General features: G+C 41.7%; 1 protein-coding gene across 2 annotated transcripts in view; it reads right to left on the bottom strand.

Annotated features, from left to right (window-relative positions):
* Positions 1–2642: 2642 nt before the first annotated feature.
* Positions 2643–27363, bottom strand: part of SLC22A16 (solute carrier family 22 (organic cation/carnitine transporter), member 16) — a 51375-nt gene continuing 26654 nt past the window's right edge. The window contains exons 3-8 of one of the 2 annotated variants that reach the window (XM_011952791.1): positions 25024–25141; positions 20331–20862; positions 16855–16982; positions 13969–14078; positions 9075–9174; positions 2643–3041 (exon numbers count right to left, since the gene is read on the bottom strand). In XM_011952791.1, coding sequence (XP_011808181.1) covers positions 2829–3041; positions 9075–9174; positions 13969–14078; positions 16855–16982; positions 20331–20862; positions 25024–25141 — 1201 coding nt within the window. In that variant the 3' untranslated portion in view covers positions 2643–2828. The remainder of the gene's footprint in view (positions 3042–9074; positions 9175–13968; positions 14079–16854; positions 16983–20330; positions 20863–25023; positions 25142–27363) is intronic. The other variant, XM_011952792.1, reaches the window with a different exon arrangement.

The raw sequence follows: 27363 nt of genomic DNA, 5'->3' as shown, positions 1-27363 counted from the left end.
CTCCTAGGTTTCTGGTCAGCAGCAGAAATGTGGTTTCAGCCTGAGCAGTGAAAGCAGAAAGTGCAGGCTTGTGGGCTCCCAACCCAGCCGTGGTAGTGGCTTCCTGATCCCTAGGTAACTTCTCCATTTTGTTCCACCAGTTTTTCCTACACTTTTGTAACTAACTATGCATGAAATTCCTCTCTGTTTGAATTATTTCCAGTGGTTTCTGTTTTCCTGACTAGATGTTCACTGATACAGTCACACATATGTAGATGTCATGATCTGAAAATTCATATGTTGAAGCCCTACCCCCCATCAATGTGATGGTATTGGAAGATGGGGCTTTGGGGAGGTAATTAGAGTTAGATGAGGTCCTGAGGGTGGGGCCCTTGTACAGGATTAGTGCCCTTATGATAAGAGACACACTAGAGAGCTTGCTCTCCACATCTGTGCACACAAAGAAATGGTCCCGTGAGCACACAGTGAGATAGCAGCCAACTAAAAGTCAAGAGAAAAAGCCCTAGAATAAAACCTACTTTTCTGCCACATTAATGTTGGACTTCCCAGGCTCCAGAGCTGTAAGAAATACATTTCTGTTGTTTAAGCTGACCAGTTTGTGGTATTTTTTGAATAGCAGCCCAAACTGACAAAGACAGTGGGCAATAAAAATGTAAAGAAATGTCTCAACATTCATATGTTGAAATCTCAACCCTCAGAATGCAACCATATATGGAGTTGAGGTCTTCAAATGGTGATTAAGTTAAAATGAGGTCATTAGAGAGGAGCCCTAATCCAATATGACAGATGGTCTTAAAAGAAGAGGGAAAGATACCAGCCAGGGGTGTGTATACACAAACAGACGACCATGTTAAAAGACAGCAGGAGGGCAACCAGCTGTTAGCCAGAGAGGTGTTGGAGGAAACCAACCGTGCTAGCACCATGATCTGGAACTTCTAGCCTTCAGAACTATGAAGAAATAATTTCTCTTGTTTAAGCCACTCAGTCTGTGGTATTTTGCTATGATCACCTCAGCAAACTAACAGAATATAAAAGTAAAGTCAAGAAAGTGTTGCCAGGCCAGGCCTGGTGTCTCACACCTGTGTAATCCCAGCACTTTGGGAGGCCGAGACGGGTGGATTACCTGCGCTCAGGAGTTTGAGACTAGCCTGAGCAACATGGTGAAATCCTGTCAAAAAATACAAATCCTACAAAGAAATACAAAAATTAGCTGGACATGATGGCAGGTGCCTGCAGTCCCAGCTACTCGGGAGGTTGAGGTGGGAGGATCGCTTGAGTTCAGGAGGCGGAAGTTGCAGTAAGCCCACTGCATTACAGCCTGGGGATAGAGCCAGACCTTGTCTCAAAAAAGGAAAGAAAGTATCAAATGTTAACTAAGAGGAAAAACCGTGATGGCAGTAGAAAAATAGGCTGAGGGAAAAGAAAAAAGAGACAAAATAAGAAATGAGAGAAAGTCTCAAGAAATGTCTTCCTCCTTTTTCTCCATAAACTCCTATATAGGTTATTTTCTTTTATAAAGGGAGAAAAGTTTTTGGCTTTATTTTTCCTTTGTTAATGGAAAGACCAAGTGAAGAACTAAGCAATTACCCAGGGAACTAAACTCATATAAAAAGTCAATAATTCAGGTTAAATCCTTTTTTTCCCCTTGACAATGCTTTTTAAACTCACAACATCTATATAACTGCCTTCTTTTACTTGCCTCTGCAAGTAATGCTAATATTTCACCAATTCAAATGCAGGATATAAGACACACCACCCTATAGCAAAATCTCAAGAGCAACGAAAAAAATAATGAACTTATGATGAAACCACAGTAAGGAAAAACCCAAAACCTACGGGAAACTGACTGTAAATCTGAAATGCATTCTTCCACAGATAAGATGATGACATAATTTGCAGTTGAAGTGTCCAAGATATTAATGTTTTTGAAAGACTATGGTTTAAAGTAGAGTTGGGAAAAAATGTATAGTAAAAAAACAAAAGAGTAAAGTCTTCATGTGAATTATTTTTTTAAAGGCGAGAATACTTACAAACATTTTTACACTGGCAACAAATCCAGATGGTACTTAAAGTCAGTTTCCTGGATGATCTGACAACTGAAAAAGGTTGCAGTGGGTTAAAAAGTCAGTCTCTCTGGGCTGTAAAGGAGACTTATAGGGAGAATTTGGTAACTTTGGGACAGTAAGGACACCAGACTAGAAAGCTCACTCTTGGACACTGGCAGGTATGTGTCCCTTATCTGGACCAAACACAAGCACGACTGTCTGCACATTCAAGCCTTCTTGGCTCAAGGTTCTGGGAAGCAAGACATCGTTTTCGTAGCTCTGATTTTTTTATGGTTTAATTGTGAAGGCAAGCATTTTTTGAGAGGGCATTTCTGAATTGCACTTGTTTTTAGAGCTATGAGTTTCATAAGAGGGGAAAAAATATCAGAAATAGAATCTGCAAGGAGCTTTTTCAAAAGAAAAGCATTCTCACATGCCCCCTTCTTTTGGGAAGCTGTGGAGGGGTGGCACTGGCGCGGATAGAAGTAGATGAACTCCCTCTGGCATGCATGGTAGGGGGGTGGTGGAGAAAGGTTGAGAATCAACGACATAGAAAAGCAAATGCGGAAAAATATTTTTGCAGCAATAAGAAAGCAGTTTTTAAAAATGAGAATTTTCATCTTAGTTTTTATTTCTTTTATAACATATTTGCTTTAAAATTTTCTTACAAAATTTATTTAAAAGACATACAAACAACATATGGGAGATGAGAATAAGATTCCTCTAATACAAAGGCATGAGGGTAAATAATATTTCAGGTGCTAGACAGCACGCATGGCACATTTATTCACCAAGACCAGAATCCCTGGGGGTAATCGCTTCTGTTTTTTCCAGCCCACTATTATTAGTTGTGGGAAGTAATTTGCTTGAATTGCTTTCATTCTCTGACTCCAGTTTTGCAGCCTCCTCCCAAGTTGTTGCCAGCTGTTTCCCAAGGGTTTCTGGAAGCTTTAGTGTTAACACTCCACTCAGGAAGGCCAGAGTCCCAACAAACAACTAGAAGGAATTAAAAATAATGATAAGTGACACATCAAGAAAGGAATGCACCCTTCGGAGAATAGAATTTTCTAACTGTTTTCAGAGGGTAATACAATTGAATTTGACATAACAGTTGTCACTGTGATTACTCAGTGAGACCTTTGGTTGCTTGTGCTGGACTTTTCTTTTCCTCACCAATGAGGCTTAATCTCATCACTCACTCATTCATTCATTCATGAGCCACTGTAGAGCGCCTACTCAATTGCCAGCTACTGTCTGCATTATTACTCCTGAAGGTGCTGTCCTAGGAGCTGTGGTCACAACGAAGAAAAGACCCTTGCCCCATCTTTCCAGACCCCCGAGTCTTGCGGAGGAGACAAGCAAGTGAGCCCTGGGTTAGGACATGCCACGCGTGTCTTAGTCAACCCTGTCCCTGCCCCAATATCAGAGTTCAGTAAATGATAGGGAATGAATGAATGAAAACAGGTTTCAATCAACCGGAATCTATGGAATTTGGGGGAAGCTAACCAAAGGCAGTGAAAACAAATCGTCACTTTATGGGGGAGGGATCCATATAATTTCCTATACAGTTCGGTATGATTTCTTTATTTTCCAGATTTTGACACATAAAAGGCAGCCTTTTAGACTAGCGCCAAGGCATTTGCTTTTAAAAATGCAGGTCACATTAAAAATTAAAGTCTGCGTATCTATTCTCTGTTTATCATCATGAAGATGCTGGGTGGTTTTTATTAACAGAGCTAAATCTCTATGCAATCTGTAAAAAAACACAATCCATCCTTACTTAATTTAAACTCCTTTTGCAAAATATATTTGCTGGAAAGACCCTACAAAAATAAATTAAGGTATGGCTTTTCTCATAAATCTACACACTTGGTATGTTTATAGCATCTGAGAATGAGAATCATAAAATACATACAGCAAGTGTGAAGCGATGCCAGATCACATCCATAACAGACGAGACTTGGGAAGGCAGTTTTTTATTTTGTTTTGCAGAGCACTGATAACCTAATTCTTAGAAATATATGAGTTAAGAAGCAGTAGCGGAATTACAAGTGACATTCCAAAGGAATTTAAAAGACGTTTTCTGGTCTCTCAAGACATGGCAAGTATATCCAGTGATCTAGAAACCCCAGAAGAGCCCTAAGTCAGGGTCTGAAAAACACTGAGTCAGTCTAAAAGCAAAACAGAATCAAATGGAAGATCCAGAACAGAATGGAATTTTTCTTCTTAGCTTCGTAGTAAGACAAGTCAGGCAGTAAACAAATAATACCTCTCCACCTCCTCCTCACTCCTGCTCCCCTGACAGCTCCCCACAAGCCCACAAACCCCAAACCAAACATCGAAATAAGTCCCCCCTTTCCCACTCCTCCCTCCTCTGGCCAGGCGGATCCTTTCACGCTCTCCAGACCCTATCGCCTCTCACCTCCTCCTCAGAGATCTCCCTCCATCCATGGTCCAACCTTCCTCTCACATATTTTTGACCTTTTCCTTTCTGCTGGCTATTTACCCTCAACAAAAAGTTCTCAAAGGGCCAGGCATGGTGGCTCATGCCTATAATCCCAGCATTTCAGGAGGCTTGAGGTGGTGGATCACCTGAGGTCAGGAGTTCGAGACCAGCCTGGCCAACATGGTGAAACTCCGTCTCTACTAAAATTACAAAATTAGCTGAGTGAGGTGGCCCATGCCTGTAATCCCAGCTACTTGGGAGGCTGAGGCGCAAGAATCGCTGGAACCCTCCTAGTGGAGGTTGCCGTGAGCCAAGATCCTGCCACTGCACACCAGCCTGGGCGACAAGAGCGAAACTCCGTCTCAAAAAAAACAAAAACAAAAACAAAAACAAACCAGTTCTCAAAGGCTGGGTGCAGTGGTTTACACTTGTAATCCCAGCACTTTGGGAGGCTAAGTCTGGCAGATCTCTTGAACTCAGGAGCTCGAGACCAGCCTGGGCAATATGGTGAAACTCTCTACAAAAAATATAAAAATTAGCCAGGTGTGGTGGCACGTGCCTGTGGTTCTAGCTACTTGGGAGACTGAGGTGGGAGAATCACTTGAGCCCAGGAGGTAGAGGTTGCAGTGAGCTAAGATTGTGCCACTGCACTCCAACCTCAGTGACAGAGACCTGGTCTCAAAAAAATAAAAATAAAAATAAAAAAGTAAGGAAAAAGAAATGTTCTTGATCCATATATAATCTCCATATGCACATTGCCTGGGTACTTGCCACCTGCTACCTGTGTGGCCTTGGACAAGTTACTTAACCTCTCTGCTCCTCAGAGTCCTTTTCTGTAAAATGGATGAAAGGATAGTATCTGTTGCAAACGACTGTTGAGAGGATGAAATTAAATGTAAGCTCTCATTACTGTGTGTGTGCATATATATATGCAGCGTATATATATATATGCAGTGTGTGTGTGTGTGTGTATATATATATGCAGTGTGTATATTCTTAGCTTGGTAGTAAGACTAATCAGGCAGTCAGGTTCAAGTGATGCTTCTGCATCAGCCTCCTGAGTAGCTGGGACTACAGGCACATACCACCACACCTGGCTAATTGTTGTATTTTTAGTTGAGATGGGGTGTCCCCATATTGGCCAGGCTGGTCTCGAACTCCTGACCTTGTGATCTGCCCGCCTCGGCCTCCCAAAATGCTAGGATTACAGGTGTGAGCCACCGCTCCTGCCTTACTGCTATTATATATTGAAAAACAAGATGTTTCTTAATGTTCCATGATTACCACTGTTGTATCTTTTAAATCACCACACCTGGCATTTCCCCACTCCAGCCCTTCTCTTCGGGGCTGGTGATTGTTTGGTCTCCTGCCCTTCCCACCAGACTGGACGTCCCTCAAGACAGGCTATTTCTTTCATCTGCTCCTTAGCACCTAGCAGGGTGGCTAGTTCAAAACCAACACTCAGTCAACGTTTGCCAAATGAGTTAATGAACACACAAAAAGCTAATTAACGTGTCCACCTTTTATAGATTACTAGAAAATAATGCTTGATAATAAAAGCATCAGAGTGAGTGATTTTTCATGTGCCTCTTTTCAAAAGAGAAAATATAAACATCTTCCAGATGAGAGTTTTCATTTCTCAAAATGAAAACACTGGCTCCCCAGGCAGTTTGACATCCATAAACAAGTTTAATGGGAAATTTGATTTTTTTTTTTTTGACTCATTACAAACAATAGGCAATACTTGTTAGAGCCAAAGGAAGCACATTCACAGACTACTCCCACAAATATACACCACACCTTGCGGCCAGAGACCGTCTTAGAGGAGGAACGGGCTACTCAGGGCCAGGCTACACAAGGAGCTGACTGCTCTGTGCTCGTTTTTGTATAGATTGTTTGTTGGACCTTGTGTAAAAGGCAAGGGAGCGTGGTATTTGGGTTCAAATCCCAGCTCTGTCACCTTTAAGGTGTGTGACCCTGGGCTAATAATTACTTTCTGTCCATCAGTCTCCTCATCTGTAAAATGAAGAGAACGACAGTATCTGCATTACATGAAGACTAATTTTTGTAAAGCACTTTAAAAAAGAGCTTGTGTAGGCAGGGCATGGTGGTTTATGACTGTAATTACAGCACTTTGGGAGGCCGAGATGGGCAGATCACCTGAGGTCAGGAGTTCGACACCAGCTTGGCCAACATAGTGAAACCCCGTCTCTACTAAAAAATATTTTAAAAATTAGCCAGCCTTGGTGGCACATGCCTGTAATCCCACCTTCTTGGGAGGCTGAGGCAGGAGAATTGCTTGACCCGGGAGGTAGAGGTTGCAGTGAGCCAAGATCAGACCACTGTACTCCTGCCTGGTCGACAGAGCAAGACTCTGTCTCAGAAAAATAATAAAAATAAAAGGAGCTTGTTTAAATATCTGTTAAATAAAATTAGAGATCCCTTCTAAGTCCGTAGTCCTTAATTGAGCCTTACAGATATCCATTAAAAAATATTTATTTGGTTTTATTTTTGGTAATTAGCTTTTATAAATTTATCTATTTTATATTTGCATGTTTCAACTTATTATTTTAATAAACACCTTTCCATTTTATCTTTTAAAAAAAAATAAGGAAAACAAGTGCTAGCACAAAGGAGATTCTTCTAGAAAAGTTCATGACCTAAAAAGGGTAGTAGACTCTCCCAAAACACCTCCCACACAGCCCATGTGGTTTCTTAACCTCAGAGTCAGCCTGAGAAAGAGGCTGGGCTCTAACACCCCAATGGCACATCCAAGCACTTTACTGAGCGCCAGCTCCAGGGACGCGGGAGACAGTCATGCCAAGTCAGCGATTCCGGAAGAGCAGTATGTGTACCTGCTGTGTGTACAAGGCAACTCCAGGGGATGCCAAGCACTGTTTTCTTACTTGTGAGATTATGTTGATGTCTTTCAGAAAAACACATAATTAGTATAACACCCATGACCTCACTGATATTATTGTTTAGGACAAACCTGATTTCCAAAAGTCAATCTATTTGATCTAAAATAGTAGGTGAATAACAGCATGGGTGGCACACAAGCTGAGGGAAACACTTGGCTAGGGCCAGCTGTGGGGATGCAAAATGTCCTGTTCTGCAAAGCACAACAGCCTGACTGGGGCGATGAAGACACCCGTGCAAATGATAAAGTCACACTGCGACAGCAACTGTGAAAGAGGCACCCACTAAATGCTGTACGGACATACTTGAGAAAAGGAGACGCAGGGTCACTAGATCTGGGTGGCCTCCTGGAAAGAGGATACCTGGAAGGCTACTTAACAGATAATATGAGAGAGAAGCGCTCTCTTTGGAGGGGCCGTTTGGGCAGTGGCATGGAAGGGGAGGAGGCAGGGTGAGGACAGGGAGGAGAGGGAAACTCTTCAGTGGGGGTGAGTGTGGAGAGGAGGGGAAGCTGCATGAGGAACAGAATAGGGGAGCTGGGCAGGGGGTCAGTCAGGAAAGGACCTGGATAGCAGCTTAGTTTGGACTTTTATTCTGACACTGACAGGGGCACTGGGTCATGGCCGTGGTGCCTTCTATGCTACCCAGACGGGGTAGGGGATGAAGAGCAAGGAGAAGACTGGGAGGCACTGGAGCCAGGCATGCAGGGGTGGTTTTGAAGGAGAATGTGAGGATTTGGTGATGAAAGAACAGGATGAATAAGAAGCCGATGCCACAGTGTCATGCTTGAAGCCACTGACCTATCCTTAACCAAAAGTGGGAGACAGGTGTCACTGGCCAGTTCTGCTTGGGAGACATTGAGTTTGTGGTGAGACATCCAGGGAGAATGTCCATGAGGCTGGAGGAACCCCATGCCTGCAGCCGGGAGGAGAGGGGGCAGGGAGGAGGCCGGGAGGAAATCCTGCAGCCTGAGTCTATCTAAGGGGCAATCAGAAAAGAGAAAGGAGGCACTGGAGGGGAGGGAGAGGGAAGGTCTGTGGGCTGGCAAGAAACACCTGCCCTCCACCCATCCCGCATCTTCTTCCTGAGCAGAAGAGTCCACCTGGTGCAGCAGTGCTCAAGTGCCTTCCCGGCCTCTCAGCTCCTACCGGAGGATCTGCAAATGAAGTGTCCCTGCTCTTACTCTTTGAAGCCAGGCGAATGGCTCACACTGCTGGAGCCAGAAACGGAGCCCCTCAGGTTCAGGTCAACTGAGAACCATGGGTTCCTAACCCTCTCCATTAGGCACCATAGAATCTTTTTGGAGCAGGCAGCCTCCAGAATTCGCCTTGCCCAGCAGGAACTCAGTGGAAACACAGAGGCAAGGCCAGGCCAGGGGGTGGGGACAGGCCTGGCTTCCAGGGAAGGGTGAAGACACGCCCTTTTGTGGCAGGCAGAGTTGTAATGAACAGCTCAGCAGTGGTGGAAGCCCACCAACAGCCAGTCGCAAAGCAGCCACCACCCTACCCACAGACTGGCGAGCTGTTGGTAAGGGGGTTGTTTTTACAAACCCCGTTAGGAAATGATGTACTGGCTTGCAATAAATAACAACAGAGAAGTCGCTAATAGGCGATTAGAAACTGCCTCCGTGCCGCCTCGGAAAGGGTCTGCAAACTGAAGCACACCTGTGGTATGAAGATCCAAACGCTGCTGAGGTCCACGGAGAACGGCGCCAAGATGCTGGCCAGGCGACATACCATGCTGCCGCTTCCCACAGCCAGCGACCTGGAAACAGAGGAGAGAGGCCGAGACAAGTAAGGTGCAAGTGACCCGGGATTGAGGGACCTGCTTTCTGCAGCTCCTTTCCCACCCTCCCCAACGAGGATAAGGGCGATCAGGCACCGCATTACAACGTTTTGGTCAACCTTGGCGGCCCCATGAGATTATAATCGCACATTTTAACTCGACTTTTTCTATCTTTCAATACGTTTAGATACACAAATACTTACCACTGTGTTAGACTGCCTGCAGTATTCAGTACAGTAACATGCTGAGGAGGAATAAGCTGTGCCACACAGCCTGGGTGTGTAGCAGGCTGGGCCATCAAGGTTTGTGTAAGTTCACTCTATGATGTTCTGACAACCACGAAATCACCAAAGGATGCATTTCTCAGAATGTATGCCCATCATTAAGCAACATATGACCATAAAAAAATGTAAGCTTGAAAATAATTTTACTTAAATTTTTCAAAAATCACAACGCCTACATTGTGTGAAACAGTGGTGTATATGAGTGTGCGCATAATTCAAGACAATTCAAGACAAAAAGGTAGGAGTGCGGAGGTAAGCCATTCTTCATCTGCTGTGCAGGTGCGGCCCTTATGTGTATTGATCCAGCCTAACATTGAGAATAATAAGGTCTTCTACAGCAGGAATTTGTTTCAGGTAGAGAGTGGGAATTTGAGAGAACAAAGTATCTGTATACCTGTGGACTATTCTACTTCAATTTTTTAGAGTCAACGAATATCTTAATGTGCTTTTCTTTAAAGGTTACTTAGGGAAAATGTATAGAATGTTAGTAAGGAAAGACTGTCCTTTTATGTGAGTAAGTACCTCTACAGATTAATGGTGCCTCATCTTTTCTGGGTCACACATATTTATAAAGAACTGATAAAATGTATGGCATTCTTCTGAGAAAGAAATCATACATAAGTCAAGTTTTGCATGCAGTGTTAGGGTGTTTAGGGAGCTCACAGAGTTGGTTAAATATTTACATATAGGATTTTTTTGAGGCCATGTACCTGAGGTTGTAAACCAACAACCAAGCCAACAAAAAAAGATCTTAAAAAATACTACAACATTCATAATTGCAATGCACATTGACATTATTTGATGGGATTGTCACCGTTTTAGCATATAACATGCATTCACGCAGCACATGTGTGTCGGGAGTCTAACATGTGCCAGGCACTGCATGGATCTGGTCCAATCTGAATTTAGAACTGGGAAAATCTGCAGCTTTTCCTGGCTGAGCAGAAATCCACCTGAGAGGCCAGAAGGGTCCCATAGGACATGCCAAAGATATTCTCCCTGATTTAGAGCGACTTCTTCCCTGGGTCAGCCACAAGGGAGCCAAAGCCACAACGTAAGTTTGCAATTATGCAACTTTACTCTCTATTGCATTCAACTAGTCTCCACCATTGTCAACCTGTAAGCGCTAGAATGTAATCTGTTATTCTGCCTGTCTGCTACTGTACATCTGCACAGGGCTGCCACTTTCACAATATGATCTGAGAAGAGTTCACACAGCCCTTACCCCAAAATACCTTCTTCCCCTCTGCTACTAAAGCTCTACCGCTAGCAACTCATCCCTTGCTAATGTTAAGCACTGTCTCCCATAAAAATTCTCATGTATTTCACTAGGTATCCGAAAGGGCCAAAAGATGTGGATCTGAGTCCTGATGGGTCACTGACTAGCCAGGTGCCTTTGACCACGACCCTAATCTTTGTGTGAATTCCAGTTCCACAACCTGTAAAATGGACAGAAGATGTATTTATTATTAGACTGCTCTCCCAAGCACTCTGGGTGACCTAGAGGGGAAGTAGGGAGGAAGAAGAAAAACTCTACTCTCAGACAACTGGGCTAATAGACAATTACATAGGGAGTTATTCCTCTGCTATTCTATACTCCGGTCACATATTAGTCTGATAAACTTTTTTCTTAGATATATGTGTGTACCTACTCTATCTATCCATTCTTCCATCCATCCATCCATCCATCCATTTAGATATCCATTAATCTATCTACAGCCAACACAAATGTACTTACCCATCCTTGTCCACAGGACTGCCTGCCCTAGCATTTCAGTAGGCAGGTGTGTGGGCATGGAAAATTCCTAGGGAAGGATTTATGCTATCTCTTGACTAATGGATATTCCAGGTCCTACATCCCTCCTGCTTGTGGAGACAAGGAGGAGGCATCTCTGGGCTGGTGTTATATGGACTTATCTCTACAGAAAGTCACTTGCCTTTCACATTTGTAACACATGACAAATAATATACTCCTAAAAGGGATGAACCCACCAGCTGAGCAGTTAGATTTTTTTAAAAGTTTCCTGTGAAAAACCTTAATATCTTGTTTGTTTATTTGTTGCTATTAAGATTGGGTCTTTAACAGGCTAAGAAATTATCCAAGCTCACTAACAAATTTTTTCCCTTAGAAAATGAAAACTTCTATTGATAAAGCAGGTGTTAGGAAAATGTCACTTGGAGGATTTAAGGGAGGACTGCAGATAGGAAACTATTATGGAATTTCACAGAGGGAGATCTGTGGGACAAGCATCTCTTGGCAGCAGTGTGACCCTAATCACTATTTACACTTTAAAATACAGGATCATTTTGGAAAAAAGAGCCAAAAAGTCTGATGGGCCGGGCGCAGTGGCTCACACCTATAATCCTAGCACTTTGGGAGGCCAAGGAGGGTGGATCACTTGAGGTCAGAAGTTCGAGACCAGCCTGGCCAACATGGTGAAACTCGGTCTCTACTAAAAATACAAAAATTAGCCGGGCGTGGTGGTGTACACCTGTAATCCCAGCTATTCAGGAGGCTGAGGCAGGAGAATCGCTTGAACCTGGGAGGCAGACGTTGCAGTGAGCCAAGATCATACCATTGCACTCCAGCCTGGGCAACAGAGTGAGACTCTGTCTCAAAAAAATATCCAATGGAGAATCAGAGAAAGGATCCCTTCCCTTTATAGCTGGGGTCCCAGCTGTGTGCCTTGCACCAGGTACTTCATCTCCCTGGTCTCAGCTGTCTTATCTGGACATAGGGCTGCAACAAGAACTGTGGTTTACAAAGGATGCACCGTTAAGGCCTGGAAGTTCTGCTGCAAGCCCCTGGAGCAAGAAGGCAGGAGCACTGGGGGGATTTCAGGTACCCAACAGAGCTTCCATAAAGGACCTCTGTCCTCTTTACCACATAAAGAGTTTCCAAGTAAAATGTGTTTGGAAAAGCTTTTTAAAAGCCTGAAAGTTCCTGAGGTTCCCAGATCAGTGGGAATCACATCAGACATTCCCAAAGAGATGGGGTGGCAACTCTAAGTCACCTGCAGACTTGTTAAAAATCCTGAGTCTCAGCCAGGCTCAGTGGCTCATGCCTGTAATCCCAACACTTTGGGAAGTCAAGGCTGGTCATCGAGACCAACCTGACTAACATGGTGAAACCCCATCCCTACTGAAAATACAAAAATTAGCCAGGTATAGTGGCGTGCACCTGTAATCCCAGCTACTCTGGAGGCTGAGGCAAGAGAATTGCTTGAACCCAGAAGGCAGAGCTTGCAGTTAGCCGAGATCACACCACTGCACTCCAGCCTGGGTGACAGAAGGAGACTCTGTCTCGAAAAAAGAAAAAAAAAAATCCCGAGTCTCATTCTTGGATTGATCCAGCAGGTCTGGTGTAACGACCCAAGACTGGTATTTTTTATGAAATACCTCAGTGACTCTGATGAGCTGCCAGCTTTGAGAACCTCCAGATGAGGTAATCTCAGGGAGCCAATGATTACTGATGTTATGGGCTGAGTTGTGCCTCCCAAAGTTCAAGTGTTGAAGTCTCAACCCCTTGTACTTTATGATGTAACGGCATTTGTAGATAAGGTCTTTAAAGAGGTGATTAAGTTAAAATGAGGCTGTTAGGGTGAATCCAATATGGCTGGTGTCTTATACGAAGAGGGAGGGACATCAGTGGTGCACAGAGAGGTAAGACCCCTTGGGGACATAGCAAGAGGGTGCCACCTGAAGACCATGGAGAGAGGCCTCAGGAGAATCCAAACCTGCCGACACCTTGTTCTTGGACTTCCAGCCTCTAGTACTGTGAGAAAATAAATTTCTAGGCTGGGCGCGGTGGCTCAAGCCTGTAATCCCAGCACTTTGGGAGGCCGAGACGGGTGGATCACGAGGTCAGGAGATCGAGACCATCCTGGCCTACATGGTGAAACCCTGTCGCTACTAAAAAATACAAAAAACTAGCCGGGTGAGATGGCAAGCGCCTGTAGTCCCAGCTACTCGGGAGGCTGAGGCAGGAGAATGGCGTAAACCCGGGAGGCAGAGCTTGCAGTGAGCCGAGATTGCGCCACTGCACTCCAGCCTGGGCGACAGAGCGAGACTCCATCTTAAAAAAAAAAAAAAAAAGAAAAGAAATTTCTATTGTTTAAGCCACCCAGCCTGTGGTATTTTGTTACAGCAGCCTACGCAGACTAACACAATTGGCATCAGAACATGGAGAGACACATCCTGAGAAATTAGTTTTGAGTCAATACAGAGACTCAGTGAAAGTCTATGGTACTTGAAACTTAAAATGTTTTTGGAATAATAGAGTGGTATTTCAAAATAATTTGTTCAATATCCTCGCTAATATGGTACAAAGCCTCAGACTAAAAATTAGTATCAGCATGTCATTTTCCCGTCTCAGAGATCCAGGTAACGTCTATGAAAAAGAAGCATTTACATTTAAAGGCCAAATACAATGAAATGACACACAAGTGAAAGACAACAGGAAAACAACCAGAAAATAATTCATCCTTACCTTACAATGGTTGGATACAGCTCAGCTGTATAAAGATAAATGAGGCCAAACGCTGCCCCAATGGCAAATTTTCCAACCATAGCTGCCACCACACCCAAAATATAATGTTTCTGAAAAAAATTTAGCAGAATAGATCATCACAAGTAATATTTTTAAAGGAAAATATAAAATCTTTAAAATCACTACTTAAAACATTCTAATTCCTTCAGTATTTTTTCAGAACAATGAAGAGCCTTATTTTTCTGTTTGAATATATTAAACTCTACTCACAGTCTGAGAAAGCTTTTCATCTTTATGAAATGTAGAGGAAAGTTTTAGTGTCTCTCCTCCCCATCCACTTTGGAGGGTTTGAACTGTGATAAAAGCCAGTTGGGAAGACTGTTTTGGAAGGAGACATGCCCAGATAGTGCTGGTGGCACCAAGAATTTCCCCACTCCTTCTGGAACTGATCCAGCAGAATGAATCAAGGAGCCATACAAACAAATTGTGGGCCGGGCCCAGTGGCTCACACCTGTAATCCCAGCACTAGGAGGCTAAGGCAGGAGAATCACTTGAGGCCAAGAGTTTTAGGCCAGCCAGGGCAACATAGCAAGACCCCATTTCTACAGAAAAACAAAAAAATTAGTTGTGTGTGATGGTACATGCCTATGGTCCCAGCTACTGGAGAAGCTAAGGCAGGAGGGTCATTTGAACCGAGGAGTTCGCGATTACGGAGAGCTATAATCACAACACTGCACTTCAGCTTGGGTAACAGACTGAGATCTTGTCCCTATTTAATCTATTTACTTTAGAAGAAACAAACAAACAAAACAAATTGTGTCCTTTGTGGCAGTAATCCCTGGCTTATAAATTATCTTCAGAAAATAATTTGAAAGTGGTAACTGAACTATTAGTACAGACTTTTTGTTCATTTGTTTCTTTGTGGCTGATACATTCCTCAACAGCAAAACCTTTATCTCCACCTGGGTTTTTATTCTCCCTTTATCTCCACCTGGGTTTTTATTCTCCCTAATGTGTTCCACTTCCAAAGGTAACTAACAAATACACCCTGTATTCTGAAATCTCCCTCCTCCCCCATCTGCCAGCTGGACGCTGAGACCCAGGGTGGCCTTGGGGCTGATGTGTTAAGGACGGCAGTGCCTCTGTCAGTCTGCATCCCTGAATAACTCCATGGACCCAAACACCCACTCACCACTCCCCCTTTGGCCAACTAGGTACAAATACATGGAACTTTCTATGAGCAGGTAACAAACATCCTTTATGTTAAGTCACTGAGATTCTGGGATGCCTCTATTAAAGAGCTAATGTCACCTTAATTACAATTGTAAATTAAATTAATTAACAATTATTAATTAAATTAATATTTGTATTGTATTGACCTTATCATTTGGGGAAAAATTTATTGGAGGGGAGATATTTGTGGTTGTGGATTAATGCTCTATTTCTAGAAATCTCCTCTTTTTCATCTTCCCTATTACTGTAGAACTCAAAAGTTCTGGTGTTCCCCAACTCTTCACCAACTTAAAGGCAGCTGTCATCTACTCAACTACCATTAACTGCAAACTACTTTTTTAAAGGTGTGGATGAAGTTCCCTCGAATTAGCAGAGACCTCCTTGTCCTGAGTAGTTTTATTGCATTCAGTTAGTTGGTATCAATCACCTGCAAATTTCATTACATAAAATATTTGGCTCACCGATCCTAATCATTAAGTAAAGTGCTACTATAAAAGGAAGTCACTCGTTAGCTTAAATGAAATTTCAAACGATATGCAAAACTTAAAATGCTTTGCTCTAAATGTTGATATACTATTGCTTAATGATTATATAATCACAGGAGAACATTAAATAAAATATTTTAAGTACTGTTATAGTGACATTTTCCAAATCAAGAATTAAAATACAGGTCTGAAAACATCTTTTTTGGGAAGAGGGAAAGCACTTCTGGATGCAAGAGGTATTTTGCGGGGATGCAGTTTGCCAAAATATAGGAATGTGAAAGTCATTTCAGGAATTTCTTGGTAGTGTTTCTCACTAAGAAACTGTTTTTAAAAGCAAGCTCCTCGGGGTGTGTATGCATACCAGACATTGGAAACTACTAATCTCCTGTGATGAAAAACAGTGTATTGAAACTCCAACAGTCTTGAATATCTGACTCATATCCTTCAGACGTCTCCACGGCTGCCTCCCTCATTGAGGTTTCTGATCACATGTCACCTCCTCTGAGAGGCACACCATCCTCAACCACCCTAGACAAAAGAGTACACCCGGGTGCCATATGCCCTCTTGTTACACTTATGGAAACTTGATGCATTGTGTGTTCCCAGCACCTGGCACATAAAAGATGGTGGATAAATGTTTGTTGAATGAATAAATGAGTGAATATTCAGTATGATGATGCTGGAAAGTGTGATCAACTTTCCTCACGCAAGATTATTGCGTTTACAAAATATAACACTGGACATCTCTGGGAATTGGGATTATGAAACTTTTATTTTTTATTTTTTGAGATGAGGTCTCACTCTGTCATCCAGGCTGGAGTACAGTGGTATGACCAGAGCTCACTGCAGCCTTGAATTCCTGAACTCAAGCCATCCTCCTACCCTCAACCTCTTGAGTTGTTGGGATTATAAGTGTGAGTAATTGCACCCAGGTTAGGCTTTTTTTTTTTTTTCATGTTTTTCTCCTTAAATTTTCTAAAATGAACATATATTACTTATATAACAGAAGGAGACTGTTTTAAAGAAAACATGTTTTTAAATATTATATACTCTGTCCAAATCATACTCTGAATTGACCTTCATACTTAACTGTAACAAGCTAAATTCTTCCCATCAAACTGTCACGGTATAACTAACAATTCCCTAAATAAAACATAAGATAACTCACGTGGGGGATCACCATAACGACACCACAGGTCAGTGCACTGCAGAAAAGAGAGTAGGCCAGGACTGTTCTCCTCCCGACCTTGTCCATGGCGATGCACACGAAGGTGTAGGCGGGAATTTCCACTACACCTGTCATTGAGCAAGCAGCCCTCTATGAGGTTAGGCACCTGACTGCATGAGGGGACCCCGCCTTCTAACCCACTACCCAAAAGGCATGAGCAGCCCTCTCCTCACTTCCAGGGCCTTTAGAAACTCTGTAAGGATTCCTGCGAGGCAGTTAGCCCTGCCACTTTTAAACTCACTGCAGTGAAGATGAGCATTTCCTGTGAAATGCTCTAATGTTCATAATCCTTCTGGCACCTGCAAATGGCACAAAACCAGAGCCCAAATTCCCACCAGCCCCAAACCATCTCAGGAGATAAAAACTTGTTCAAAAATTTCACAGCAGAGAACTATTGAGCAGAAGCACCCATCTGCAACAGTACTAGTGGGAAGGGTACTGACGTGAAAATTCCAAAATGGTAGATAATATAAAACCATGTGTGTTTGTCTTTGGGAACACTTTTGTATTTATAAGATTGCCCAGTTTTTTGAGAATTTATGTCTTTGGCAAAAGTAAAAAACTATGTCACGAAGATCTAAACTTCTAGCCTTCCTCAGCTTCCGCATCCACACTCCACACACCTACCATTGGCCACTCTGTTCTAGGGATACTGCACCATCTCAAACTGTCATAGAGAATGAGTTTGAAGTCAAGACAAGTTCTTTCTATAAACTTGTTAGTTTGTTTCAAAAAAAAAAAGAGTAAATCTTTTTTTAAAAAACGACTTCTCTCATAATTCCTGCTGAGCTATAATAAACAAAAACAGATGTGTCTGCTGAGGAAATCAGAAAAAAAAAAACCAGATGTGTCATCAGAGCACTTTAATGAGATGGCACGATGTTTACGCATAAAAATTTAGAAGTAAGATGTCTTGAGGATAATATAAAATACAGGCAGCCTACAAAGAAATAACCAGGAGTTAAGACTAGATGGATAAAAAGAGGTTTCTAATATTTCTCTCACGTTTTAGTTCAAATTTGGTTTATGCTAGGAGTCACATCTCAAGCTATCTAAAGTGATTTAACCTGCCATTAAAATGAAACAAGTATGACAACATAAATTATAGTTGCATGTATTTAAAAGTTATTTTACCAACTAAAATTTATAAATTAAGGACACCTGAAGGTTGAGAGATGCCAGATAACCAAGGCATATTAAATTTTAAAAGGGAAGCAACTTACAAAGAACAATATATAGTGAGTGATCTCATTTATGTTAAAATATAAAACATTTATATGCACAAATGTACGGAAATACATAGAAACAGATCTGATCAGCACAGGACTTTTGACCTGCTCCATTTTCGATCTGGGCCAGTTCACCCCTCCTTAGGCAACCTGGTGGTTCCCTGCTCCCAGGAGGTCACCATACTGATGCTGAACTTAGTGTGGACACCTGATTAGCATAGCGTTTTGCAGCCCAGAACTCCTAGGCTCAAGCAATCCTCCCACCTCAGCCTCCCAAGTAGCTGGAACTACAGGCACATGCTTCATGTACAAAATGCATAGAAATAGATCTGAAAGGGTACAACCCAAACATTATAGAAGTTACCCCTGGGAAGAGCTCTGGGTTAAGGACTGGTGTGAAAAAGATGAGCAAGGAGAGAAGGCAGAAAGGGAGGAACTAAATTCTTCTGATGCATTTTTTTCAAATGGAAAACACAAGGAGTTTTCAAAAAGGTAGGATGGCAGAGTACTGTGGCTCATGCCTGTAATCCCAGCACTTTGGGAGGCCAAGGCAGGCGGATCACCTGAGGTCAGGAGTTCGAGACCAGCCAGGTCAACATGGTGAAACCCTGTCTCTGCTAAAATACAAAAGTTAGCTGGGCATGGTGGCACGTGCCTATGATCCCAGCTATTCAGGAGGCTGAAACAGGAGAATCGCTTGAACCCAGGAGGCAGATACTGCAGTGAGCTGAGATCACAGCACTGCACTCCAGCCTGGGCGACAGAGCAAGACTCCGTTTCAAAAAAAAAAAAAGTTAATAGAAAGTGCATTTTATGAAAAAACTATGCATGTGTCTTCAGATTTTTTTCTGCACTCAAAGAAATTTGTACTAACTTCTTAGAACATGTCTGAAGAGGAGCTAGTTTGAGGCACTAAGAAGAATAAGATAACAGTTTGAAAAGAGCTCCCACTAGAGCAACATGAATTCTGCTAAAATTGAAGCAAGAACAAACATCAAATTTAAGGTGAAGCTTGGGTGGAAGAATGGTGAAATCACTGATGCCTTATGAAAAGGACAAGACAATATTGAAGATGAAGACCACAGGGGCAGAACATCCACACTGAGGAAAAAAATACATCTTGTTTAAGCCCTAATTGACAAGGACTAAGATTAACAGCAGAAGCAATAGCCAATATCATAGATATCTCAATTAGTCTGGCTTACAGAATTCTGACTGAAAAATTAAAGTTGAGCAAACTTTCCACTCAATGGGTGCCAAAACAGTTGTGCCCAGATCAGCTGCAGAGAAGGGTAGAACTGCCCATGGAAATTTTAAACTAGTGGGATCAATATCCTGAAGGATTTCTTTGGAGAATTTTAACACGAGATGAAACATGGTTTTACCACTGTGATCCTGAAGACAAAGCCCAACCAAAGCAATGGCCACCAAGAAGGGCTGTGGTCCAGTCAGAGCAAAAGTGGACCAGTTGAGAGCAAAGGTCATGGCAACGTTTGTTGGGGATGCTCAAGGCATTTTGCTTGTTAACTTTCTAGAGAGCCAAAGAATGAAAATATCTGCTTATGATGAGAGTGTTTTGAGAAAGTTAGCCAAAGCTTTTGTAGAAAAACGCCTGGGAAACATCACCAGAGAGTCCTTCTCCTCCATGACAACGTGCCTGCTCATTCCTCTCATCAAACAAGGGCAATTTTGCAAGAATTTTGATGAGAAATCACTAGGTAGCCACCTTACAGTTCTCATGGTGGCTCCTTCTGACTTCTTTCTGTTTCCTAATCTTAAAAAATCTGTATGCGGTACCCGTTTTTCTTCAGTTAATAGTGTAAATAAGATCGCGTTGACATGGGTACATTCTCAGGACCCTCAGTTCTTCAGGGATGGACTAAATGGCTGATGTCTTACAAAAAATGTCTTGACCTTGATGGCAATCATGTTGAGAAAGTTTATGTTTTAAATTTTTATCTTTTAATTCCATTTTTCCGTGAACTGGTTGAAGTCCCCTCATATGTACATGTGTTACAACATAACGCTAAGAGATATCATAATAATATGGTTGGCAGTATTGTTCCTGGTTTTAAAAGGCCAATTAAAAACACACTCTTTTTCTCAAATTCACACAGAAACACACACACACACAAATGGTAGAAATCTCACTTCACTGCCAAATTTAAATATACTTTAACTACTTACCCAGGAGGAAGAGGTTTAAGTATTCATTGCCTCCTAAATTAACAGAATTCAAGGAAAAGGAGTAGAATCCCAAACTTCCCGTGAACCAAATTAGCCAAACGGTAAGCGTCCTTGTCGCAATGTTCCAGTTATAAAACAGATGTGATAGGCTGTGCTTCTGAACTTCAGTGGGGCTATTACCAACAGGACCTTGTAGGTCCAGTGATAAAAGTTCCGACAGTTTACAGGAGCTTGTCCTGTTCCACTTGGCCATGATGTCAACTATTTTTTGTGCTTCTTCATATCGTCCCTCTGAGAGAAGCCAAAAAGGTGTCTCTGGGAGCACCCAACAGCACAAAATAAAGGGGACAGTCACTGTGGAGAGGATCATCTGGTAAAGCCACCAGGTCCTGACCAAGTATCCTGTCAAAGCCACCAGGAGAGTTCCAACTGCAAAAAAAGAATGCAAATGGACAGACGCCCATGTCCGAGACTTCATGCCAATGAATTCCATCACATAGACAAACCCCACCACGAGATAGCCACTTGCAACCTGAAAAACAAATAATAGGGATCTATATTCAAGATCACATTTATAACTATTGAGGAGTCTGAACCCATTGCAAATCACATATAGGCAAAAAGGAAAATGACAAAGACTTGCTTTCTGAAACCCCTATCAGATGTATAAAATGACATTCAATCCTATCTACCTTTTCTTTTTCTTATAGGTCCTTTCATCTTCCCTCATCATACCTGCCCAAAATGGCAAAACTTTAGAGATTATTTATGATATAAATGTTAGACATTGCTTTTTGTTTCATCAAAATATTCCATTATAATGTGGATGTATTTCTCAGTTCCTTGTAAATGCACACAGCAAGTTATCTGTATCCAGGAGGTCCTTATTGTTAAATCCTAATTGCTAAATGGAGACAAAAAATGTACGCTAACTAGTGGTAAGAAAAACAGATTTAATCAAAGTTTTATTTTAACAGACAAAGAAAAGTAGACAAATTAGACTTCATGAAAATTAAAACTGTGCATCAAAGAACACTATCAATGGAGTGAAAAGGCAACCTACAGAACTGGATAAAATACTTGCAAATCGAATATCTGATAAGGGATTTTATGGAGAACTCCTAAAACCCAACAATAACAACAAAAACACAAACAATGCAATTCAAAAATGGGCAAAGGCTTTGAATAGACATTTCAAATAGAAGAAATACATATGTTTACCAATCATTGAGAAACACAAATCAAAGCTACAAAGAGATATCCCCTCATACCCATTAGGGTGGCTAATTAAAAAAAACAACAACAACCAAAATAACATGTTTTAGCGGGAATGTAGAGAAACTGGAACACATGTGTAATGTGTGATAGAAATGTATAATGGTACAGCCTCTAGGAAAAACAATATGACGATTGCTTAAAAAACAATTACAGCATGATCCAGCATTCCACCTTTGAGTATATATCCAAAGGAGTTGAAAGTGGGGTCTGGAAGAGATATTTGTACACACCTGTTCATAGCATTATTCACAACAGCTAAAGCATGGAAGCCACCCCCAAGTGTCTGTCCATAGATGAATATATAAGAAAAATGTAGTCTATGCATACAATGAATATTACGCTAAGTGAAATAAGCCAGTCACAAAAAGACAAATATCGTATGAGTCCACTTTCGTGAGGTACCAGAGTGGCCAAACTCATAGAGAAAGAATGTAGAATGGTGGTTGTCAGGGGCTAAGGAGACAGGGAACAGAGAGTTATTATTTAATGGATAGAGTTTCAGTTTTGCAAGACGAAAAGAGTTCTGAAGATGCACGGTGGTGATAATTGCACAACAGAATGAATGCACTTAATATCACTGAACTGTACACTTAAAAATGGTTACGATGGTAAATTTTGTGTTATGTGTACTTTACCACAAGAAGGAAAACTAGGGAAAAACTTTATTTTGAAAATATGCCTATCTTTAATAAAAATTAGATTACAGTATGTGATTAGAATATAATATGTGACCATTCTTGGAATAAACAAAGAATGAGTCCAATGATGGTTTTTTTGGGAGGAGGGGACTAAGAATTTTTTCTACAAAATTATTTCGTATTTGACTTCTACAGCACAAATCATAAAGTTAATTTTTGTAAAATTATTCGAGAGCACCACTGATTTCCCCAAAGGCCTCTCTTAATCATTAGATATTTGAATCATACTCTTTCAAAGGCTCACTATGTGATTATCCTTGCACATGTTAATTTCTTCAAAAGTTAACAGGTCTCTCTCTGCCAAATCCCAACTGACCAAATCTTGTGGGCAAGATTCAGGCAGTATTCCCATGTTCCCTCATTGCTTTTAAAGACTTTTTGTAAACACATGTCCCTTGTAATAATTGCAATTTCGCCTTGCATCAGACAGTCACAAAGAGGCGGACTACAAGAATATTCCTACTGTCAGAAAGGGTTGACACTAGCAGGAGGCAGGGAGGTGCTCGATGAGTACTACTGTATTCATAATCAGTTTAACATTTTTGTGACAACAGCTTTTATTTCCCTGTGCAACTTTGTAATGGCAAGACTCAGATCATCGGGACCCTATATCCAAGAATCCAGAAGTCGCTTTTGCTAAGTGCTGCTGTTACACTAAACAAAGATTGTGATAACTTTCAAATACTATAAATTTCTCAGTTAAATTAAGCTGTAATATTTGTCCCTGTCAGGTTTTTCAATGCTAATTTTTTCTCATGAGTCAGCTACAACTTCCTCTGTCATTGGATTCAGAAAATCCATATACAACTAACTCCGAAACACTGTGAATCCACTCACACCCATTCCTTCCACCGATAATACTCTACCCCTCACATCTTCTCAGACTCCACCCCCCATCATAGCAGCCAGAATTCCCAGAATCCCCTTTGTGGATTGCCATTGCCTTTAGGAGATAGAGCAAAATCCTGACAATCCTACAAAGCCCCACCTATTCGCCTTGACCCCTTCAGCCTCATCAATGCGTCTCTCCTCCTCTCTATTCTCCAGACGTTCTGGCTTTTCTTTCGAATCTCAGGGCCCTTTCATCTGCTTCTATCTTTGCTGGAATGTTCTTCTTTCACCCGTCTCTCACAACAAGGAAGCCCTTGACCCTCCAGACCCTGGTGAACCCTCCAGACCCACTGCTGTTATGCCCTCACTGTCAACATTTTATTTATTTTTGAAGATGGCTGATCAATGTCTTGCCTTTCCTACTAGACTTACTGAGACAGCTGAGTCTGGTTTACTTAGCATTACACTCCGTAGACAGATCAGTAAATGCGTTAAGTAATTGAATCTGCCTGCATCTCCCATCCTCAGAATTCTACCACAAATCCACTTCCCATGAACATCAAAAGAAATAGTCACAGAAAATTAAGGCCACATTTCACAGATGTATTCTGTGGGTGTGGCCTTGTTTCCTTGGGTCTAGAAACCAACACATGGTATTTTGCAAGACTGAAACAGATATTTTCAGAAATATCCTCTTAAGTCTTTCAAAAGATGACCTTTATACTTTCTTAGTACCCATGCCTTTGTGGAACCTTCAGTCCCACCAGAAGTTTTCTCTCATGAAATCTCACTGTATAGTCACAGAGTTATGTCCTCTGTGGAAACAGAACTACTGGTTGCTATCTTGTATTTAAAACTCTTTACATTCCTAAATATATGTATTTATTTTTTAATGAGGTACAACACCTTCTAGTCGCCTAGATTTATTTTTATGCATTTTCCTTACCCTTGGCCATCTGTACGGTTTGCTAGAAACCCTTTCTATCCATCAAAAAAGACTGCAAAACTGACACCCCATCTTGTTATCCGAGGGAGTGCAGAGAGATTGAAGCCCTTTGCATCTCTCTGGACCCTCAGACCATGCAACCTGCTGCTCTGCATTTAGCAAGATCACAAGCTCCTCCTCCAGATGGAAACTTCCCTCCATTATCCTAGATCAGTGATTTCCAACCAAAAATCATGCTGCTGTTGTTTGATAATTAGAAATCTATCTGGAAGCCTCACTGAGCATGGAAACAGCTTCCTTGCTGGCCAGTCCATTTCTAGTAACAGTTACCATTGTAACCAGGTGCTGTACTGCGGTTGTTTATAATTAATCTCTCTGAATCCTAATAATAATAATAATAACATGGACAGTTTACAGACTACAACCTAAGGTTCAAAGAGGATAATGAGTGTGCTCAAAGTCATACAATTAACAAGCCAATATATGACAAAGCTGGTATTCAATCTCATGCCCTTTCCACTAAACTCCTGTTCTTGGTAACATAAGGACCTAATGCCTTCCTATTTTCATTCTTCCTGTACATTATACAAGTGACTTTAACTACACACCTTAAGTGTCTGTTTGCTCAAGTGAACAGGCCCTGACTAGACCAATATAATTACTCAGAAATAAAATAATGCCTCAGTAATTGTGAGATGTGGACCACATGCCCGACACAGAGGCAAACACACTTCCGCCTAGCCAGCAACAATTTTTCACTTTAATGAGTTCCATTCTAAACATAAGGCATTGGTATACTGTAGACAGATCTCTGCAGTGGAGTGGACAAAGATTAGTCCTTGATCTCGCTCACTAGATCTTAAATGAGCAAAATGAAGAGAGTTAAGGTTTCCTATGAAAATACTGCAGCGGAATTAAAGAGGTAAAAAACACAACTCACCATGGCAAGAAAAAAGCGTGCAGCCATGAAGGTATAATAATCAACTGCAAACGCCGCTGCTATTCCAAACAAAAACATGCCACTGCTTGTGGCCCATAAGACCACCCGGCGTCCTAGCCTGAAAAATAAGAGTCACACAGTGGAAGAGGCAAGGTAGAGTTGTAACAGTTTAAACATCCACTCCAATTCATAAAAGATAGGCGTTACCCATATACCTTGAATAGCTTATGTATTGATTGTTTTTCTTTTATTTATTTTGAGCAAAACATAAGTTCTATGGCTTCTTTAAAAAACCAGCTGTTCAGTGGAGAGACCTCTACCTGAGTTGCTAATATACATACCTGATCACTCTGAGTCATCTCCGGAGTGACTCTGACGACCCCTTAACCTGGGATTGGGTGAAGAGAGAGGAGAATTTGTCCTCTCCCTTCCAGGACTTTGGCTGTCTGTGGGATCATCTTCCCTGCCAGGCTGGCCCTGTCCACCAAGGCTATAACAGCTCTTGAAAAGCCCCTCTATAAACAGGCCTTCCTACCTTCTGCTTCTAGAACAATGTGCTTACTTGTCCTATCTTTTCATAATTGATAAAGGCATCTCTTTGCTTAAAAAACAAATACTATTTCTGACAGATTTTAAAATTGTGATATAATTCAAATGCCATAAAATTCAACCTTTTAAAGTAGACAACTTGGTGGTTTTTAGTATATTTGCAAGGTTGTGCAATCATCATCACTCTTTAATTCCAGGATACATTCATCTCTCCCAAAAGAAACTCTGTGCCCAGGAGCTGCCACTCCCTATTCCATTCTCCCTCCAGTCCCTGACAACCACTCATCTACCTTCTGTCTCCATAGATTTGTCTGTTCTGGACATTTCCCATAAATGGAGTCAAACAATATGCGGCTTTTTGTGTCTGGCTTCTTTTCCCTAGCATTAGGTTTTCCAGCTTCATCTGCGTTGTAGCATGTATCAGCACTTCATTCCTTTTTTCTCCCTGAGTAGCACCATTCTATGGATATGCCACATTTATCTATTCATCAGTTGATCGCTCATTTTCCTCTTCTTGGCTATTACGAATAATGCTGCTCTGAACATCTATGAACAAGATTTTGTTTGAACTTATGTTTTCAATTCTCTTGGGTATGTACCCAGTAGTTATATTCCTACTACTCTATATGGTAGTCATATGGTAACTCTATATGTAACATTTTGAGGAACTGCCAAACTGGTTTCCAAGATGGTCACCCCATTTTTCCATTCCCACCAGCAATGTATGAGCGTTTCGGTCTCTCTGCATTCTCCCCACTACTTGTTATTGTCTGCCTTTTTTATTATAGCTGTCCCAGTGGCTGTGAAGTAGTATCTGATTGTGGTTTTTATTTACAATTCCCTAATGATTAATGATGTTGAGCATCTTTTCAAGTGCGTATTGGCTATTTGCATATATTCTTTAGAGAAATGTTTATCCAAATTCTTTGCCCATTTTTGAATTAGTCTATTGCTTTTTTAATACTGAGTTGTAAGGCTCTTTATATATTCTGGATACTAGGCCCTTATCAGATATATAATTTGTGAATATTTTCCACCTATGAGTTCTCTCTGACAAATAGTTTAAGGCAAAAGGATATTGTCTGGAGATTACAACCAACAGATTTGCTTGGTGCAGCAGAGGATATGCAAATAAACAAGAAACCGTCATCTTCTTCACACTTCAGCCTTCTTTGCTCCTTTGCACATTAGTGGGGATTTTTCGCCCTATATATGAATGTTCCCCAATACAATTTTAGCCCTGAATGCCACCTACAACTATTTTTACCTATCACTGCTTGACCTTCTCTCCCCTCTCCAATGTCTTCTCTCTCAGTAGATGAATGGCCATCTCCTGCAGAGAACAGAAACCATCAGAGAGGAAGCCCCACAACTTCCTGTTCTGTCCACTTACCAACACAACCTGCATTTGCATTCAGCCTTCTCTTCCTGCCTCTCTGAAGACACATGCCCCTTTCTCTCCAAATATCATTTTGCAATCTCTGTATTGGATTGTGCCTCTTCCCACTTCCTCTGAAACCCATCACTTCTTTTTCCTTTGTTTTTCCCTCTCCTTTGACTTCTTCCGTTCAGTTTTCATCTCCTCCAACCAAAGACAAGAATCTTCTCTTGACCCCATTGCTCCTTTAGCCACCTTGCATTTCCTCCCTTGACAGATTTATCGGAAGGGAATATTTCTTTCCTCAACTCCTACTTGTTTCCTCAGCCAATGATGACCAGGTGCAACCAGCTTTTCTGAGCTCACTTTGCAGTCACCAGGGACCTGCACATTGCCTCTCCTGGTCCTTTCTG

The sequence above is a fragment of the Colobus angolensis genome, unplaced genomic scaffold (genome assembly GCF_000951035.1).
Source record: "Colobus angolensis palliatus isolate OR3802 unplaced genomic scaffold, Cang.pa_1.0 Scaffold35, whole genome shotgun sequence".
Taxonomy (NCBI): Eukaryota; Metazoa; Chordata; class Mammalia; order Primates; family Cercopithecidae; genus Colobus; species Colobus angolensis.
Note: the sequence above shows the minus strand (reverse complement) of the source record. Positions and strands in the feature narration are given on the sequence as shown.